At 38.5% G+C, this 21,508-nt stretch overlaps 1 protein-coding gene and 1 non-coding gene across 4 annotated transcripts in view; both read left to right on the top strand.

Moving 5' to 3' along the window:
- The window catches only part of LOC121876731 (chromodomain-helicase-DNA-binding protein 7-like), a 119,375-nt gene extending 98,099 nt beyond the window's left edge, over window positions 1-21,276 (top strand). For all 3 annotated transcript variants that reach the window (XM_042382088.1, XM_042382087.1, XM_042382089.1), the window contains 14 exons: window positions 148-340; window positions 593-874; window positions 1,548-1,704; window positions 2,677-2,893; window positions 3,017-3,438; window positions 3,881-4,131; window positions 4,665-5,438; window positions 6,041-6,267; window positions 7,277-7,550; window positions 8,526-8,692; window positions 9,012-9,160; window positions 9,397-9,604; window positions 11,366-13,883; window positions 18,319-21,276. In XM_042382088.1, coding sequence (XP_042238022.1) covers window positions 148-340; window positions 593-874; window positions 1,548-1,704; window positions 2,677-2,893; window positions 3,017-3,438; window positions 3,881-4,131; window positions 4,665-5,438; window positions 6,041-6,267; window positions 7,277-7,550; window positions 8,526-8,692; window positions 9,012-9,160; window positions 9,397-9,604; window positions 11,366-13,883; window positions 18,319-20,463 — 7,984 coding nt within the window. In that variant the 3' untranslated portion in view covers window positions 20,464-21,276. The remainder of the gene's footprint in view (window positions 1-147; window positions 341-592; window positions 875-1,547; window positions 1,705-2,676; window positions 2,894-3,016; window positions 3,439-3,880; window positions 4,132-4,664; window positions 5,439-6,040; window positions 6,268-7,276; window positions 7,551-8,525; window positions 8,693-9,011; window positions 9,161-9,396; window positions 9,605-11,365; window positions 13,884-18,318) is intronic.
- Window positions 4,498-4,598, top strand: LOC121876895. The gene has a single exon (XR_006090843.1). It is a non-coding gene; the product is annotated as a small nucleolar RNA U6-53/MBII-28 (small nucleolar RNA).
- Window positions 21,277-21,508: the final 232 nt, after the last annotated feature.

Raw genomic sequence — 21,508 nt, 5'->3', positions numbered from 1 at the left:
CTGAAATGGGGACAGGTGCATCTTATGTACTGTAAAATACATATTTCCCTCCCATTTTTTTCCAGAATATGTATAGTATAGATATTTATAATTTATCACGTGATTTTTGGTAGTACATGTTATTTAAATCTGCTTTTATCTTTACAGACAAAGTAGCCGTAACATGATTCTTGAGTACGAGATGTACTATAAAGATGAGAAGGGCCAGCGTATTCCCAACGTATACAAGTTCAATGTACTTATCACCACATTTGAAGTGATCATCTCAGATTGTCTGGATCTGAAGGAGATCCACTGGCGGTGTTGCATCATTGATGAGGCTCACAGACTCAAGAATAGGGTTAGTATATACTCTACTGTTTCTTTTGCTTAACTCAGATTTGCTTTAGCAGCCATTTCTTCCTTTTTTCATCATAAATTTTCAAAACTGTAATATTAATTTATAGAAGTTTTATGAGTTGTCTCCATTATTCTGTATTTATACTTTTGCATATGAATTTGAAATGAAAGGATTTTATTTCTTTATTATTATGCGATTTAATGTTATTATTATTATTATTAATTGTGCCATCTTGACTACACTACCACCCAGAACTGTAAGCTGCTCGAGGGGCTGAGGTTAATGTACATGGATCATCGGGTGTTACTGTCTGGAACGCCCCTACAAAATAATGTCACAGAGTTGTTCTCTCTTCTCAACTTCTTGGAACCCACACAGTTTTCTTCTCAGGAGTCATTCCTACAAGAGTTTGGGAATTTACAAACTGAAGATCAAGTCAACAAATTACAGGCACTCTTGAAACCCATGATGTTGAGAAGAATGAAGGAGGATGTGGAGAAGAGTCTGGCACCCAAAGAGGAAACTATAATTGAGGTACTGTACTACAGTAATTTTTTTGTTAATGTTCCTCTGTTTCTAATACAGTATGCAAAACCCTCAGGTACTCATTACTAAACCATACCTACTTATGATATGTTAAAGTAGTTATATAGTTGTTGCCTTTATCGATGGCAAGAGCACAGTCTCCTCACTCGAAAGGGAAGACGATTGTAGCTGGCATGAGAAGCATATTGTTGTATGGTAGTGAAATGTCGGCATTTAAAAAGGATGACTTATATAGGCTTGAGTGCGCCAAGATGAAGAATATGTAATGAAATATTGTGAGATGGGACACCTTGCTGAGAACTAAGAGTATTGAAGTTTTGTGTACAGATGGTTCGGGCATGGGGAGAGAATGAAGGAGACAATTAGGTCAGTAGATTGGTAGGCCTAAATGACATGGGGATAGGTAAGATATGACATTAGAGTTAAGAACCCAATGAAAAAAGCTGCAAGAGACTGCAGCATGAAGAGTTGCCATTGGGTAATCCCAGCTGTCATGCAAGCGTGGAAAATTTCCATAATTAATTATGATAATGACTGAGAACTTGAAAATTTTAAATTACTGTTTGTGGAATTCAAATCAGACAAGTGTTGAAGCTCTCAGAATTAGTTCAAGAGAAAGACATGAATTATTTAATGCTAATGTAATGTTAATCTTTCCCAGGTTGAACTGACAAATATTCAGAAGAAGTATTACAGAGCAATCTTGGAGCGGAATTTTGATTTCCTTGTGAAGGGAGCAACGTATGCCAACGTGCCTAGCCTGATGAACACCATGATGGAATTGCGCAAGTGTTGCCTCCACCCCTACTTGCTTAATGGTCAGTGTGAGGAGAGCACCATGTACCTTTCCCCACCCACTGCCATGGGTGTTATTCCACTTCTTTCCTCATATACAGATCTGTACTTGATTAACACTTCAGAACCACATATGTCCTTACATTTTACACTTCCTCCGTACCACAGGTTTTTTCACCTCTAGCTCAAAGCTTATGTCAATTCTTAACAATGCCCTAAAAGTGGCTGTCTTTATATCTAAATTTGATTAGACTCTGCTAATGGGTACAATGTATACAATGAAAATCTGTCTGCTGGATCACTCACACTGGATTCAACTTTTAAGGCATCCACTTTTAGTGTTTTGTATTGGCTGCCATGTGGTAATATAACATCAGTCTTCTTTGGTACGTTGATGTTGAAGAATATTTTATTTTGAGAGTAAAGCTACCTGTCATATGGCACCAAATTACAACTTTTGTGCGATATTGAAATATATACATTAATGGTACTGTATTTTCTTCAAAATATTTGTTCTCCTGGAAACTAGCATTAGTATAATTTTGCAGCTTAAATATATTTTCTGCACAATTACTTAAACTAGAGCCCATAGATTTATAAGAACTATAAGGAGATATGTCAGTTATGTTCAGCATTTGGCAGCACACTATGTAGCCTATATTATTCCAAGTACAACTATGACTAAAGCTGTGCCTTGACTTGTATAAAAACAATACTGACAAGCTTTTTACTTACCTTCATGCCAAATACAAAAAGAAAATTCTATATTCTCACTGTGTCTGGTACCCATATCTCCCATAAGTAACTGTGGAATAAGTTAAGTAATGTTTAAAACCACTGGAATATTATGTTCAGTCAAGTCAGAAAGTTACATCAGTTGATCCAGTAAATAATCATCTTCTAAGTTTGGATTATCCCTCTGTATCTTATCATACTGCTCATCATGAGTTTGAAATTGTCAAGACTGTTATGTAGAATTTATATTGCTGTTACAGGTGCTGAGGACGCTATCCAGCAGGACTACCGAGACTCCAACCCATCCAACAACTCGGAGACAGAAACTTACTACAATTCACTAATACAATCGTCGGGGAAAATGGTTTTGGTTGACAAGCTGTTGCCAAAGCTACGGGACAATGGTCACAGAGTACTTATATTCTCACAGATGGTGAAGCTCTTAGATATCCTAGAAGACTACCTCATATATAGAAAGTGAGTTGGCTTGGGATATTCATTAATAACACTGACTGCACATGTTTTTTTAGTTCATAAATATTGTTAGTAGGCTTGTGAAGGGCAGTAAAGGATGTAATGTATTTTCCATCTCTTCCACAGGTACCCTTATGAAAGATTAGATGGAAGGATTCGTGGTAACATGCGTCAAGCAGCCATCGATCGTTTCTGCAAGCCAGATTCTGATCGCTTTGTTTTTCTTTTATGTACTAAAGCAGGCGGCCTAGGTATCAATCTGACAGCAGCAGATACAGTTATAATTTATGACAGTGACTGGAACCCCCAGAATGACCTGCAGGCTCAGGCACGCTGTCACCGTATTGGCCAGTCAAAGAGTGTCAAGATTTACCGCCTCGTCTGCAGAAACACATATGAAAGAGAAATGTTTGACAAAGCCTCAAAGAAGCTGGGATTAGATAAAGCGGTATTACAGTCCATGAACAATGACCAAGGCAAGAATGGTGCAGCTGGAGGAAACTCATTAGGTCTCTCTAAAGCAGACATTGAAGAGCTGTTAAAGAAAGGTAATGAACATATCACCTCTATCATTATAAAGTGATGTCGATCTTTTGTGCAATTTAACAACTCTTTTGGCGTGTATAAGCTATAGTTTTGTATGCTATGCTTGAGGAATAATGATACAGTATCTATCTTCATCCTATGAAAATTCCAACTGCTCAGCAGGCTTTTATTTTTGGTGCTCTTGACCAGACAATGATATATACTGTACAAATTAATTTTACTCTTAAGGGGAATCGTCGAGGATAATGCCCCCCTCCCCTTTTCCATTTCATTTGACTGATTTTTTTATATGCTGTATATGGGTTACTTGAACAATAACTCTTATAAGTTATTGCATATTATATAAAAGGAAGTTAGTTATGTCTCATCTGTTAATTTCTTTTCCCAGAATAGTTTATACAAGCTTGTATCTTTTGTCATTAATTGAAATTGTATTATTTTTAGGTGCATATGGAGCACTCATGGATGAGGATGGGGATGGAGGAGAGGACTTCTGTGAAGAAGACATCAATCAAATTTTATCCCGAAGAACGACAGTCATTCAGCACGAGAGTGAAAAGGGTTCTTCATTTTCTAAAGCTTCTTTTTCTGCATCAAACAACCGGTTAGATATTGAGATAGATGATCCCGACTTTTGGAAAAAGTGGGCAAAACGAGCAGAAATTGATACAGAAGTAGCGGACAAGCTGCATAAGGTATGTCATTCTCTGAGAAATATTCTGGGTCTTCATCAAGAGCCTTCCAAGGAAACAAATACAATCTTAATTCATGCTTCATATTACATTTGTTGTACCTGTTTTACCCCATTTTACTATGGATGAAATCTGGTTGGTAGATAGGTAAATAAATTTCTTGTATTATTAAACCTATACAGTACTGTATAAAGAATAGCTTCAAGCCTATATCAATTAACCCTTGATGTGCTATGAACAACTTGGGTATTTGCTGGCTAATGTCAGATGATTTTCTTCAGCAATTGGAGGGTTAATATCGGTTTTGTGTTACTTTGCCAGAGTGTGGGGGTTTGGATAGAAAACCATTATTAGATAGAATATTATAATTTCATATGATGACATGCCATGCTAATACTGAGGGATTCAGTTGCTGTTAACTGAAAACCACTGAGTTAAAATATTACATTTCTGATAATTATAAGTTAGATATTTTTCATGCAAATTGTAATGTAATTTGATAATGATGACCTTTTGTTTCTTTGATGCCATTGCAGAAAACCTTGATAGTGGAAGAACCGAGAAGAAGGTCACAGATACGTCGATATGGCCATGACGAATCGGTGTTGGATTGTAGTGATCTAGAATCTTCTGCAAGTGACTCGGGTCAAGAAAAGGATTTGGAACCAGAAATGATTCCCGAGACAAATAGTCGGTCTCGGGGTCGTGGACGTGGCAGAGGTCGTAACAGAGGCCGGGGAGGAAGAGGTGGACGCACGACGAGAGCGTCTAGATGGATGGTTGAGGAAGAGGCACTTGATCCAGATAATGTGAAGTATGGCCACTGGTTACGTTCAGAATGCTTCAAGGTGGAGAAGGGCCTCTTAGTCTATGGGTGGGGTCGTTGGAAAGAGATCTTAGCCCACGGAGACTTCCGTCCAGCTTGGAAAGAAACTGATGTCCAGGACTGTGCTCGTATGATACTTCTCTTCTGTATTCGCTTTTATCGTGGAGATGACAAAATCAAAGGGTTTATATTTGATCTAATTGCCCCCACATGTGATGGAAAAACCCGTATTCACCATAACCACATTGGCCTCTCTGCACCTGTGCCTCGTGGTCGGAAGGGTAAGAAAAAGATAAGAGAAGCCAAGCTTGTTGCCTCTCATATGGAAGGAGCAGATTGGGCTAAAGACGCAAAATATGACACAGAAGTTTACTTAGATCAGGGCTATTCTAGACACCTTACCCGACACTCCAATAAGGTGCTATTAAGAGTGCGACTTCTCTTTTACATCAAACAAGAGATCATTGGTGATCATTACATGCAGGTTAGTATATAAAATCCAAGGCTTTTGTTTTTGAGGACTTGTGCTGATTCTCTTTTTATTAATATTATTATGTATATTTGTATTAACCTTCATAGTTTGGGAACTGAAGACAGTTAAATGTAGTAATGGTCACATTGCCTTCTTGTGTATCAAAGGCTTAATATTACATTGTCATTTCAGCACTGCCCCAAAAAGGTTTTCAGGCCTATGGGACCCTTATTTCACTTTTTAAATAATAGGAAGAATGGTTCGTATTCATAAAGATGGCACCTTATCTAGATGGAAAGAAAACTGTATCTAAAGATTTAATTATGATCTATCAATTACTTTGGAGAGGATGAGTGGGAGTTTAAGTATAATGCATCTGTCCTTCCCAGTATAGTTGGAAGTGTGAATGTTTAGTTGATTTATGTAATAATGTACTAAAGATAAAAAGATTGTGTGAATTTTACTTAGTTATTCAAGTTTCTCATCTATAAATCTGTTAAAATAAGTGACAAAAGTTATGGTTTTAGTTGCATTATTAATCTTAAGGATGTAACAAAATACTGAATACTTGTTGAAGAAATTAATTATATTTTCTTTTCCACCTGCTATTGCAGATTGATGAAGGCTGCAAAGCAACAGAGTTGAGCATCACCCCACCCACAACAGAATTACCGCCAAAACCGTGGTGGGACTTTGAGGCTGATCGTTCTCTTCTGGTGGGTGTATTTAAACATGGCTATGAGCGATATAATGTAATGAGAAATGACCCCGCACTGTGTTTCCTTGGGCGCTGTGGACCACCTGACAAAGCTGCACTCATGGCGGAGATGAACACGACCATGTAAGTCTCTTTTGTTTTTCTAAACTTATTCCCTTACCTAATTTATATATAGATATCTTGCTTCCTTGGTCTTCACTTGCTCCTTATTGGATATGGAAAGAAAAGAGGAGCAAGGAAAAGTATTGGGTATGAAAATTTTAAGTGACAAGCATTTGGAGATTCAGTAAAAAATTTGTGGCTATGGATAGGATAAAATGTGATAAAGTTATTGGTGGCTTGGAAGTAACAGGCAATGGAGACATTAGAATTTTTAAATTTCTTGACTAGCTTCTGGTAGCTTGTTGTGTTAGTAAGTAATAAATTTTATTGTTACTTGAAGGTATCTATTATGAGTAGGCAGCTGTTCAAATGCTTACTCGCAAAAGATTGTCAAAAGCACATGGCCACTATCAACACCAAGAAAGAAACCACATACACCGCTAGTATCTACACATATGCAACTACAACAATTTATAATACTGTAACTACACCACACCATGAACAGGAACATATGAGTAACAGCAGCACACAGAGCAGCTAGAACTCACAAACCCAAGCTCAAATATTGGTGTAACTCTTAATTTGAAACTTTGCGGAGTCATGAATGTTGTTAAGTTAAATTTAGGATTTTTGAACTTTTACATTATTTGCATTAATAATCTTGAACTTTTTAATGTTATGCATACATACAGTACTGTATTAAGCACATAAGACATTATCCCTTAAACAAGCAGTTCTCACCTTTTACATTTTTCCCTATGGGAATTTTGATTGTTCTTTACACATTTATACTTGGCACAATACTTTTTAGGAACCATTTTAACTGAACTATACATGTTGGGATTTGTGTATGTGTGTATACTGTATGTATATACAGTATATAAACACACACATTCATTCATTGTTAGTCTTAATGCCCTGCCAGGAACATGGAAGGTACTTATAGTAAGAACCCTTGTTAGTTTGTGAAGTGATGAGATAATGGTCTTCATTAGAGATAGGTTATATACACAAGTGTTATTACCCCCAGAAATGAGGATGATATGGACAAAGATGATAAAGAGGATGATAAAGATGATGAAGACTCCAACCAAACTCCTCTACCATCAAGCCCAGCAGTGTCCACCTCAACATCAAAGTCTGATGACGATAAATGTGATGAGAAAGATGAAAAATCAGGTACAGATAAAAAACTACAGCATTTTCCAACTACGTCTGATATAAATGGTCGACTGAGGAGGCTGGTAACATCTTATCAACGAAATAACAGGAAAAATGACTTGCGGCATGAGGCTAAAGTTAGGGTGAGTATCGGCTGCTCATCTTTGTTCGTTAAATTTTCCGTCATTAGTGTATTTTCTGGTGGAACAACATTTTCTTTCTTCACTTAGTACAATCACTTAGGCATTTTCTTCTAAAAGATTACCAAAGTAAAAATATCAAGTCTTGATATCTGAAGTGTGTGATCAATGAGATTGTTTGGGAAGATTTTGTATATATATATATATATATATATATATATATATATATATATATATATATATATATATATATATATATATATATATATATATATATATATATATATATATATATATATATATATATATAAACACAGATGGAATATTAAAGAGTAACAAAAGCTTATTCACAGTCAGATATGAACTGGTGAGTGCATGGAATATTTTTTTATGTCCTCACACTCCAGTTATTTTGCAATACTCTTCTACTTTGTTTATCACCATTCATTGAGGTTCATGAATTCCTTGTCCTACTCCAAACAAAATGGAAAGACATTAAAGACAAAAAACAGACAGAAAAGCTGAGGAAGAGAGTGGAATCCAGAAGTAGAAGCTATAAGTAATAGGTTATAAAATAGTAGGATATGAAACTTGATGGAATACCCAAATGAGAGAGACTGATCCTTTACCTCACAGATGGTAGTGGTGGAGTCATCCTGTCTCACTCAACCTAACCATCACACAGTACACACTCAAAGTAAATATAGATTATGCTTTAGTAGTGAACCATCAGCATATGGCAACTTTATGTTTAGGAAGTTATTTGGGGAAATTCCACTCGTGTGTTAGGACCCCCAAAGTAATTCTTGCACTTAGGAATATTTACCCTTAGATCCTTCTGTTACTTTCACTCTTGACATGCACCATTATTCTTATTCCCACCTTCCTTCAGGGGTCTTTGATCCTTGATCCATCCCCCACAACATTAGGAAAGGACTCACTAGGTAGATTAATATGCTTCATCATTTTCATTTGCAGGGTTATGACCATTACTTGGCAGACAAACTAATGAGAAGGGAACGCATGGCCGAGTACATCCGTGAGCGCGAGTTGCGCAAGACTGACTATAACCAACGTCGCTGGTCCAATAGAGAACAAGCCGAGTTTTATCGCACCATTTCAACCTTTGGTGTTGAATACATTCGGTAAACATTTATGTTTAATATTTTGCTGATTTTCACACTGAATTAAAACATCGTATGTTTATGAAACTTGTATAATTTCATTGTACGTATTTGGTTTATGTTGATATATGCTGTATACACATTGTGTTTGTGAATTATTCATATTCTGAAGGGAGTAATTCATGATGATGGAAAAAACACACAACATAACTCCAGCTACAGCCTGTGTTTCCACCACCATAACCACTCATATAATATGGTATACAGTACAGTATATATTTATGTATGTACAGTACCGGGTATTATTTCTTTTTCTTACATGTTATTATTCACTTGACAGGAAAGAGAAAAGATATGATTGGTCTAAGTTTCGCACACTCTCGCGGCTAGAGAAGAAATATGATGAAACCTTAACAGAATATTTTCGAGCCTTCATGGCCATGTGCAAGAGACAGTGTGGTATCCGTTTATCCGAAGAAGAAAATGAAAGTAAGTGATTTATTTAACTTATAAACTACAGTAGATAGATTGCTTTAATTCATTAAGTAATGGGTGCATTGGAAAGAGAGTTAAAGGAGGTGATGGGTGGCCTTGGGGGCTTTTCTATTGTGGCCACAGGAACTCCTTGGAGGGGTGAGGCATCATAGATAGGGCTTTGTTTCCTGTCATGAAACCTGATAATACTTTCATTGTATAATTCTCATACCGAATTTGTGTCCCTTCAGAAATGCTGGAGATTGGGGTAGACAGACTCCCTGAAGAAAGAGCACGTCGAGTATTAGAGCGTGTAGATCTCCTAAATCGTCTTCGGAATGATATAATACCAAACCCAGGCCTGAAGGAGGCCTTAGAGCTAGCACTACCCTCCAAAGATATGCCTGACTGGTGGATACCTGGCAAGCATGACCATGATCTACTGAAGGGTGTTGGCAGGTAAGATAAGGAATTATTAAGTTTCTTCCAAACTTATCGGGCAAAACTTCATTAGCATTTTCATTATGAAAGTTTTCTTGTTTTGTGGCAGTGAAGTCTCCTGTATTTGGAGTAAGGTGGGTTTTGCAAAGTCTCACCAAATTAAGTATTGGCCCCTTAATTGTATATTCATATTATGTACAGCATTGTACCTTGTATTAGAGATTACTAAGGCTTCTACTGCTTATTGATTTTCCCTTTTAAAGGGCAGCTCTCTCCACAATGCATAATGAATGAGGCTTGTCTAAAAAAGGAGTACCTGTATTGAAAGTAAAGAACGTATAAAAAAAGTAAGAAAACCTTTACCGGGTATACAGGCAGTACACCAGAAACCCTCTCATTCAACAATTTTGGAGCTCTAACCCAGTTGAATTACCCAAAAGATCCAAATTATCTCTCCTCTCTACAATAACTTGGGTGGTTAATTAGGACAGTACAAAATAGTAAACCCAGTTCTGACTATTGTTGAAATCCAGGGGATTAATTTATTCACAGATCAGCAGAATGCAAGTTACATGGGGAATTATGTAAAAATAATTGTTTTGATTATATAATTCTTCGACATCCGACCAAGTTCAGTAGAGGAACCCAATTTGCTCTTATTACTCTTTATCTTGTATCTGTGTTTGCATTAGGTACAATGTTAGCTCTTTGATAAAATTAAATATTTTCCAAAAAAAGACAAAATTGTACATAGGGAATTATGCAAATATTAGTGGTTTTACTGTTTAAAATTAAGATTTTTAGATTTTTCACCTTGCTTGGCTCATACCTACCCAAGGACACTTGTTGCTCATGAGCATAATTTTAAGCATTATAGATAAACATAGCAAGAGTATCAGGGAGCTTAGTGGTGCGCATTAACATTAGGTTGAGAATCCTTGCTCTAGGGCAGGGGTCACCAAACTACAGCCCGCGGGCCGGATCCCAAGTCCTTCCCCGGCTCGTGGTAGCTCCGCCTACGCTCTGACGTTGCCAGAGCTTTCGTTATGGCTTGCAAGTATTGAACAGAATGATTATACGGCCCGCTCTCGTCATTCTTTCAGTTATCCGGCCCACTGAAAAAAGTTTGGTGACCCCTGCTCTAGGGCTATCCCTGAGGTGGAGTTCTACATAGGTCCATAAGTTTCAACTTGCTAGAGTAACAGTAAATTTGCTAACATTGGTGTAATTTGGACATTTGTGTCTCAATTTTTATAAATTGCAGATTAACATATAAGTCTACCACAGTACACAACATACATAAAAGTCTACCACAGTAAGTTAAGTCTCTAGCACATATGCAAGAAGTGTGTCAGCAATTGTGACTTGCTTTATCTGAGTGACACAGGAAAATTGCTCCTAACATTGAAGCTGCACCAGACAATGTTGGTGATAAATTGTGCAATTGTAATTTTTATTGTGGTTGCCCTTAAAGTGCTTAAAAGTATGTTCAGTGTCATTACATTAATGTTAGATCAACCCCCCTGTGAACCTCCATAGGAATATATTTTCCAATTTATAATGGTTTTCAATGGGAAAATCCACTTCAATTTACAAATGAGTTTCAGGAAACCATCCTCTCTGTAAATCATGGTCTACTTGTATTACACTTCCTTACAGTTAGTCTATTGAAGTTGGAGTACTGTAACAAATTTATCTATGAAATGACCTATATGAAAAAAAAATTTCTGTATATGGCTTCATTTGTGCAAGCAAATTATTTATTTGTCTTATTTTCAGACATGGATTGGGCCGCACAGATTATTACATCCTTTATGATCCTGAGCTAAACTTTCGGGATATAATTCGCCGCCACACTGCAGGAGAACCGCTCATTACTGAAAGTGAGAAACTGGCGCTGAAGAAGAAATACTATGAGAAAGACAAGAGTGAGAATGTAAAGGAAGATAAGAAAGAGGAACAAAAAGGGGAAGAGAAAGAAGGGAAGAAAGGTAAAGGTGAGGAGAAGGAAGAACGTAAAGGAAAGGTTGATGAGGAGGAGGAGGAAGAGGAAGAAGAGGTGGAGCAAGAAGAAGAAGAAGAAGATGATACAGAACCAAAGGAGGAAGAAGAGGAGGAGGAAGAAGAAGTAGAAGACAGTGGTGATATGATTCTCCTAAATGAGGATGATGACAAAGGTGATGAGCAAATTGAAGATAAACCTGAGGAGGAGATGGAAGTGGAAGAACCTATCACTACAAAAGAAAATGAGGAGGATGAAGAGGAGGAAGACCGGGAAATGGAAGAGGAGGAGGAGGAAAAACCCAAGGTGGAAGAAAGTTGTTGTATAGAGGACACCAAAGACACAGACAAAAAAATCAAAGTGGAAGTAAAGGAGGAAGTGAAAGAAGAAATCAAGGAGGAGAATATAAAAACTGAAGAAGATAGTAGTAAAGAGATCAAGATTGAAGAGGAGGAGGTTGCTGATGGGCAACAGGGTGATGAAAAACTGGATAATAATGATGAGGATGATAATGATGTTGAAGAGGCGGAAACGATGAATGTTGAAGAAACAGACAATTGTGAGGAACAAGAAAGGAAATCTGAAGATGAAAAGCCACCAGTTGGTGAAGGAACAATTAAAGAAGAAGAAAAGGAAGATGATGAAGAGAAGAAGGAAATAGTAGATGCGCATATCAAGCTGGAAGTGAAAGAGGAGGTAAAAGAGGAACCTAAAGATACGAACGAGGTTGATGTGAAGGAAGAAGACATAGACACACAAGTTAGTATAGAAGACAATGGTAAAGATGATACCCCTGAAGGAAAAGAAAGTAATGATGCTACCAAAGATGAGGAGGATAGAGAAAGTCTTTCAGGAAAGAAATGTATAGATGAGTCAAAAGACACGAGCAAAGAGAGGAAAGAGGAACTGAAAAACAGTAAATCAGAAAAGTTGGAAGAGAAAAAGGAAAGTCAAAGTGAAAAGAAGGAAGAAGGAAAATGTGGCTCAGCCCTTTTGAGCTTGCAACAGATGGATGAAGCTATGGCAAAGTGTGGCAACAGTTTGACATATGATAACTTGGTGTCTAGTGAGCCTACCGTCGCACAGCTGCTTGCTCAGTCAGCAGCAAATCCTATTAAATGGCCTAAGGACCGAATGCTACAGACTAGAATTGAACATCTCATGTATGCTGTGGAGCACAAAAAGTGGCCAGTTGGCATAGATTTTCAAAGTAGTGAACAAGAAAGCAAATCAAGTTCCCTCCCTCAAGTTACCAGCAGTGCCTCATCATCACACACATCAAACACATCAGACTCACTGGACTCTGAGCGTAGGAAACGACGCCAGTTGGAGGCAGCAGAGGTCGAGCGACAGCGACTGCAGGCTATGTTGCATCCTAACCTTCAGCACACATTGGGACTGAATAAGAATTCTTCTAATGCTGCTGCTGCTGCCGCTGCTGCTGTTGCTCTGGGTCTCCCTCCAAGCTTCTCAAGTGCCAGTCTCAGGTCACTTATGGAATCAACAGATGAAAGGAGTAAAAAGGCTCAGCAGCAGCTCTCCGCAGATTCACACGCATTGCGGCAGCTTCAGGCTCTGCAGGGAACGCTAGACTTAACTATTAAACCTGTTAATCCAGGTCACAACACCATGGATATGGCAACTGCTAGTCTCTTGTCTCGTCGCGGCCCTGGTCGGCCAAGGCTAGATGATCCAATGAGATCGATAGAGAAGAGACGTCTCAGTGAATCCCCTATAGATTCTAGAACTCAGGAAAAGAAACGCAGAAAACTTGACGAGATCGTATTAGGACTTACTTCTAAGGGTAAGAGTCCTGAAATGCATTCTTCATCTCCTAAGGACACCAGCCCACTGTCCCTTCTTCGTGGATCATCTGTAACTTTATTAAGTTCTCGCGACAAAAGTCAGGTAACTAATGCTGTGACGACACCCAAACTATCATCTAGTATTAGCATCACACCAACTGTATCTAAGCGACCTCTTGATACACGGGTGAACGAAAGTGGAGCTTCAAGTAAAACTATCACCACCTCCAGTGACAAAGATGGCAAACCTGGTTTAGTAAAACAATCGGATTTGCCTCCTGGTGTTACGTTACCGCCAGGAATTGAGCTCTACCGACCAGCTGATGCAAAAGTGGATAAGTGGTTGGAACAGCACCAAGGACTCCTGGCAGACTCTTCAAGGCCTTCTAAAGACGTGAAGAGACGGAAGATTGACTTTGCATCAATGGATTGGAGTCAGTTTTCTGGTGACGAACATGTCAGTGTTATTAACACCACCACTGGACAAAGGGTTCGTAATCATCATTTTTGTAATCTGTAAATATGCATTTACAATCAGTGATCAGTTCTGTTATAGAACACTACAATTGTCTACTTGGATTCAGTTTCAGATAAAATGTTCACTGTATCTGAATACTGAATCTATCATAAACATTCAATGTTTTTTTTCTCTCACAAATACACTAATTTTAGATTTTCATTACCACAACTGAAACATCACAGAAGAGTCACTTCCTCTGATGATTTCTCTGTATAGTGTAAGGTTTGTGCATCATTATTATACAGAAGAACAGCACATCTGCCCTCAAAATCCACTCCTTACCATATTCTTCAGTCAGTAATCTGCACTACTGCTTCCTCGTTGCCCATTCTATTTCACATCTATTGCATCCTTAACCCTTGTTGGTCTTTTCCCCCTCTTTCCAGCCACCTCTGAATTTACACACTTTTTACCTGTCTTCCTTACCCTGTGCTCTATGTATTTTTGTACTTTTCTCCATGTCTTACTCTCGTATATGATACAGGTTGTACCTCTCTAGTCCGGCATTCTGTGGTCCGGAACGATTTTAGTTTGTCCAATAGGTAGATAGGCAGTTTTTTTTTTTTTTTTTTACTTATCTGAATTATTATTATTATTACAGGAGTATTAAATTTTTGCCCCTCAGGCCCAATGTGGGTCAGTGACCTATGCCCGGGTGGGCTAATCCCCTTAAAAAAAATAAAAAGTCGCAGGAAATTAAGGTTTGTTTACATCCGGCAGTTCGGCTGCTCTCTCTCTCTCTCTCTCTCTGCTTGTCTATACAGAGTACAACATTTAACCCTTCAATATATATGAGCAGTAAATAAGTGTTGCTTTCATATTCTTATGTAGAGTAATGACGATATATTTTCACATGTGCGCACTTACATACGAGCAGTCTCACTTTTTTTTTACCATTAATGGTTAGCTACTTATATTGTTCCATTTATTAACATTAAATAACATTACAGGTACTTCAAGCAACCATATTCATTTTTTACATTAATTTTACTACAGCTAAACTCAGGGTCTTATTTTCTTCAGTTTTATATGTAGAACCAATCAGTCACTGGTTTCGTAAGCTTTAACATAAACAATGCCGGCAGCCGTCTCGTCTCCTCTAATATTCCACGTATTATTAATAAATTGTATTGTTAATTTTGCACACACGTACATTAATTCAATAAAAACAAATTCAGAAACATTAATTAAAATATATATGAACAGTAAATAAGTGTTGCTTTCATATTCTTATGTAAAGTAATGACGATATGTTTTCACGTGTGCGCATGCGCACTTACATATGCGATCTCTCTTTTTCTTTACCATTATCGTTAGCTACTTCTATTGTTCCATTTATTAACATTAAATAACATTACTTAAAACAACCATATTAATTTTACTACAGCTACAACCAAGGTCTTATTTTCTTCAGTTTTATATGTAGAACCAGTCAGTCACTGGTTTTGTAATCAACGAAAACAATGCTGTGTCATTTCCTCGTGTGTTTTAATATTCTACGTATTATTAATGAATTGTATTGCTCATTTTGCACACATAAACATTAATTCAATAAAAAAGACATTCAGTAATAAACAATAATGAATCTTTTGTACATAAGAGAAATGATGCTGTTTACACGATTATGCACGTCGTCTGCACGTTGGCGGGCCGTTCAAACCCGTCGAAATTCAAGTTTCCGCCGTCGAAATTTTTATTTATTTATTTTTTTTGTGTTCCAATAAAATATGTTAAGAATTAAAAACTCGCGAAATTTGAGAAGCTACTATACGACATTTAACCCTTCAATATGTCTTCAAAGAGACCATGACGAAGAGAAAGTGGTGCTAGTGCTTCCAGGCATAAGCACAAGTCACTATCTATCCAGGAAAAGGGTGAATTTCCATGGTCCGGTACCGGTCAGGTCCTGAGGTTGCCGGACTAGAGAGGTACAACCTGTACTGTACCTCCTTATTTGTCCAATCCGTATGTATCCCGAGTACATTCTACAACAATGGCAGGTAAAAAAAATCCCTTAAAATCCCAATATACCCTTCTCAGACACAGTAATCTATACATTTCTCACTTCATCATTTACTGTATCATTCATAGATACATCCACTCACTTCCTCCATTCTTATCTTAATGTAAGGGTCACTCATATTCCCCGTTTTTATTCTCCACATATTTTCATCACTTTTTTGCACCCCACACTTCCACGAGTGAGGCACAGTCGGCCGCATGAAATGTTCACATAAATTTTAGATTTCTGATGCTTTCCTTAGATAATTGTTTGGGTTATGATTTTGTTTGTTCTGTACATGATGTTTCTGTGATTACTCTAATATTAGACACCAAATTGTGTATATAATTGGAGATCACTGGTAGGTATAAACATTTAAAACATTGATCTTAGTCATAATATAAATTATTTCTTTTTTCTTTGTACAGTATTTGGTCTTGAAATATTGGTGTGCATTTTAAACCAAGCCTGGCACCAATAGATTCAAATTTGTATTTTTGGTAAATTTTGAAGGACAGAATTCATAACACACATAACTGAATTCACATATACCATACTAATAATGTTGAGAAGGTATCAAACAGAGACCATGCCTAACACAATGAAATGGAAAGGCAGCTGGAAACTCTGGAAGAGTTACAGCAATGCTGAAAGCATTAGGCGATGTAGGCATGTCAGTGGTGACCAAATAGACTAATGCAATGATGATGGTATGTACTGTTCCAGATGACTGGAGAAGGAGTGTAAACTTGAATACTTTACTTACAAAGGTAAAGGTGATGTACTTGAATGTTGGAACTACAGTAGCCTGAAACTGCTAGATCAAGTTATAAAAGTTGTAGAAAGAGTGATTGAGAAATTGGTAGGGGAGAGAGTGGACAATGAAATACATTTTGGGTTTATGCCAGGTAGTGCCAGGTAGGGGGACTACAGAGGTAATATTTAGAGCCAGGCAGCTACAAGAGAAATATCTTGGAAAAGACATTGACAGGATACCACGTGAAGTTGTAAAATGGGCAAAGAAAGGGCTGGGAGCCAAGGAGTGGTTATGGCATTATATGGGGGCTCATAAACCTCTGAGAGTAAATGCAGAGAAAAGTGAGGAATTCGAAGTAAAGGTTGCAGTCCCCTACTGTTTATCATGGTGTTGTAGGGAATATCACAGAACTTAAGGACTGGCTTGCCCTGGAATAGAGGCAAAGGGCCTGAGAGTGAATGTGGCAAAAGTATTGATTAGTGGTGTGGTTAGTTGGTAGACTGTTGACACTCAAGTGTTTTCTATGTGCAAGTAACCATTTACTCACAGCAAGTCTGGAGAAACTGAACCTTGGGGATATGTCCTTGGATTGCATCAGTGAGTTCTGTTGCCTGGGTAACATGATCAGTGCATAAGTGGGGGTGCTGAAGTCTGCCCAGCTGCAAGAGTCAGAAGTGGCTGGAGGTAGTTTAGAGAACTGCTGCCTTTATTGACAGCAAGAGAACCTTCCCTCCAAGTGAAAGGAAGAATGTATGCAGCTGGTGTGAGAAGTGTGATGTTGTATGGCAGTGATAGAGGATGACATAAGTCGGCTTGAGCAAGTTGAAATGAGGCTGGCAAGGTTGATGTGTAGTGTGACACTGAAAGACAGGAGGCCCTGTTTAGAGCTAAGAGGGTAATGGGTATTGAGAGTATTGCTGAAGTCTTGCATAGAGGCAGGTCAAGATGGTTTGGGCATTTGGAGAGAATGGATGAAACCAATTGGGTCAAGAAGGTGGATGTCCCTAAATGTGGAGGGGAGGAAAACCAGGGGTAAGCCAAGAATGACAGGGAGAGATTGTAAGAAATGACATTAGAGTTAGGAACCTGTCATTAGGTAACTGCGGCTAACCCATGCAACAGTGGAAAAAAGCCATAAAATGATGATGATAATCAAACAACTTTTCTTATCAGCACTAAATGCCTTAATTAAGGAATGCAAGAAAGGTAAATGTTATCTTATTGGCCAACAAACTGCATTGATGTTGTTAAACTCTTATATTGTAATATATATTTGATATATACTGTACTACAAAACTTGAAAAACCTTTTCAAATAGAGTAAGTAATTGTTGTTAAATACTAATGTTATACAAATATAGTTGCTAGAATAATAACTACTGTAAATCTTGCAACAACATTGGCAGTGGTGTCATACACAATTGATCATTATTTGAATTTGCCTTTTTTTAGTAAGGGTAGAGCCCTTATTAACCTGAATTATGGAGGTACTGCTCCATACCATGAAGGCTTTTTCATCTCTCTGAACCCTTTCAGACACCAACACCTGTATTCTCCCACAAGTACTTTCCACACACACTGCAGACTGATTCCTTCACAGGTGACTTTGTAATTGGAATTATTATTTATACAGTACTTTTTTTTCAGATAAGTGGACAAGAGGCTCCTAAACTTAAGTACCTCGCCCAGTGGCTTATGGAGCATCCTAACTACGATGTGGATCCTCAGTGGGCCGATGTGATAAAGGAGCGTAGCAGTAGTGCAGGATTTCTATCTGAGCTTCAGAAAAAATTAGTGGGTGCAGAAAAGAAGCACATGTCAAGCCGCGCTTCCATCATTTCCTCAGTGTCCAACTTCCTACATGGCAGTACATCTTCCAGCAGCACCACTACATCCCCTCTATCCCTGGCCTCTGGCTCCAACACCACCACCACATCTACCTCGGCTGCTGGAGGAAGCACTTGCGCTTTCCTTCCCTCATACCATTCCTCCAAGGGATTGCCATTTGATACCAAGAGTTTTCTGCAGGGTCTGGACCCAAAGAACCACCTTACTGCAGCACTTGCAGGATTAGACCCAAAACTCCTGGGACTTGATCCTAAACTTCTAGGAAGCCTCGATCCAAAGGCTCTTGGTCTAGACCCAAAGCTGCTACCTCCGTTAGACCCAAAATTACTAGCAGCTATGGGCCTAGACCCAAAACTCTTGGGACTAGACACAAAGCATTACGAAAGTAAACGCCATGAAAAAGAGAGTAAAGCATCATCATCCTCCTCACGAGGCTCAGACAGCAAGTCCTTGCTTCATAATATTGATCCCAAATTGCTAGGTTTTGATCCAAAATTATTTGCAGGATTAGATACCAAAACATTAGCTTCACTTGATCCAAAGTTGCTTGCAAATTTAACTGGTTTGGACCCTAAGGCATTGGCAGGTCTTGACCCTAAAGCTCTGGCAGGACTGGATCCCAAGCTATTGGCCAGTCTTGATCCCAAAGCTCTAGCTGGATTTGATCCAAAAGCCATGGCAGGTCTAGATTCCAAGTTATTATCTGGTCTTGATCCTAAACTATTAACTGGTATTGATCCCAAATTGTTAGCTGGTTTAGACCCAAAGTTATTAGGGGGATTAGATCCCAAATTACTAGGTGGCTTAGACCCCAAATTACTAGGTGGTCTTGACCCCAAATTACTAGGTGGTCTTGACCCTAAATTACTAGGTGGTCTTGACCCCAAATTATTAGGTGGTCTTGACCCTAAATTACTAGGTGGTCTTGACCCTAAATTATTGGCAGGACTAGATCCAAAGATGTTGTGTCCTGACCCCAAGATGCTTGGTCTAGATCCCAAAATGTTTGGAGGTATGGACCCCAAATTATTAGCAAGCCTGGATCCGAAGCTTCTTGGAGGATTAGATCCCAAGGCTCTTTGTGGCCTTGATTCCAAGCTGTTGGCAACTATGGGTATGGATCCAAACATGATGATGATGGCAGGCTTTGGTGGCTTACCAGGTATGGCTGGACTAGGAATGGCTAATCCTCTTCTAGGGGGACTGGCTGGATTTGGTATACCTGGCTTGACAAACCTGAATGACTATCCTTCAACCTCTAAGAGCAAAGACCATAGAAATGCGGCTGCCAGTTCTGCAGCTAGTTTATCTTTCCCAGGAATGTTCCCTGGGGCAAGTACAGCTGGGCTGATGTACCCACCACTAGGCCTGGGTGGTTTAGGTTCCTTCCAATTACCCTCCATGTCTTCAGCATCTAGTGTTCTCCTTAATGGCCTTCCTGCAAGCATAATGTCCATGGCTGGTACCTCACGTCACACCAGCCAAGCTTCTACCATAATGAGCAGTAGTAGCAAGTGGAAACAGGAAAACCGGCGGTCCCGTGAAGCAAGGGATGAACACCGAAGAGGATTAGATCGGCCAGATCTTAGTGATGAGATAGAACGAGGTTTGAGTGCACGCAAAGAAAAAATAAAGGAACAGGCTGGACTTTCTAAAGAGGAACGTTACCTTCTAAAGCAGATGAAAGCAGAGCGGTTGGCTCGGGAAATTGAAGCTCGGGGAGGGCATGACCCCTATGCGGCTCACTTAGATTTGTCACACTGGAGTCAAGAAAGTCATCGCAGTGAGAGAACACAAGATACTCCAGAAAACTTGAGTCGTGAATCTGAACCTGCCAAACATGTACAAGGAGTGGATGCTCAAAATTTGAGCACAAAGGAAGTTGAAAATGGTGAAAAAAGCGGCACAAACTCTGAGGTGGAGGATGAGGATGAGAAGTCTTAGTGCAGTGGTATTACCTCTTACAGTGCATATTTGTAAGTAGTAATTTAACCAACCTTGAAAGTATCAATTATATACTTTAAGTGTAAACTCGAGACGATATTTTAGTTAAACGGGATGAATGAGTATTCCATGTATGCAATTTGTCTGAATGCGAGATATACCACAACCCCCCACCCCCACCCCCAGTTTTCCATGCTACTGCTCTTCATATATCCACACATCAAATATTCACTTTGACATTTAACTGTGATACTGACCTCATTATTTATTCCATATTTTGTGCGAAAATATTATATCAGCTGTCTGACGGGAACACATTTTCCATATACTGTACTCTTTAAAAGGCAAAGTTTAAAGAAGTGTGAAAGCATCTTATCTTTTCCATTAATAGTGTATGCCAGTTGTTACATTGAACCTGCATTATTGCAGACGAAAAGACGAGTGAATTTCATTGCCTGGTATTAATGAACACAAATATTAGTGATGTATTAATTTGGATCTGAATTGTTCCAAGCTGTTGTGAGAGAGGCAAATCCTCGGTTTCTCGTGTATCTGGTCAGGCATGTGTAAGCATTCTAGAAGCTGCTTTATATTGTATAATTGCAATTTCACACATTGAACCTCTCAAAAGTGCTTTAGGAGTCAAGTACAAGAGTGTAGAGATCTTTCCTTTGATTAAAAAGTGTTAGATCTTAAACTGGAATCCCATGTCTGTGTATATATTATTATTAAGACTGAATATAATTGTAAGCAAACTTTTGTAAAGCTAAATGTAAACTAAAGTTCACTAATATTAAAGGGAACTTGGTGAGACTTAATTTTTATATATTAAGCACTCCTTTTCCTTTCTTCCACTTATGATGTCTGTCAGGCCACAAGTACAGTATACTGAATCCCTAATTACTGATTTGACACACTTGCCTTATCAAAACCATCATGAACATGGTTCTTTCACATATCTCTACTCATTGTCTGTTCCTGTTCACATTTCAACATTTTACATCCAAGTTACCTTCATTGCTAGAAGAACCTGTTGTTTCACACA

This window comes from Homarus americanus, unplaced genomic scaffold (assembly GCF_018991925.1).
Source record: "Homarus americanus isolate GMGI-L3 unplaced genomic scaffold, GMGI_Hamer_2.0 scaffold50281, whole genome shotgun sequence".
Lineage (NCBI taxonomy): Eukaryota > Metazoa > Arthropoda > Malacostraca > Decapoda > Nephropidae > Homarus > Homarus americanus.
Note: the sequence above shows the minus strand (reverse complement) of the source record. Positions and strands in the feature narration are given on the sequence as shown.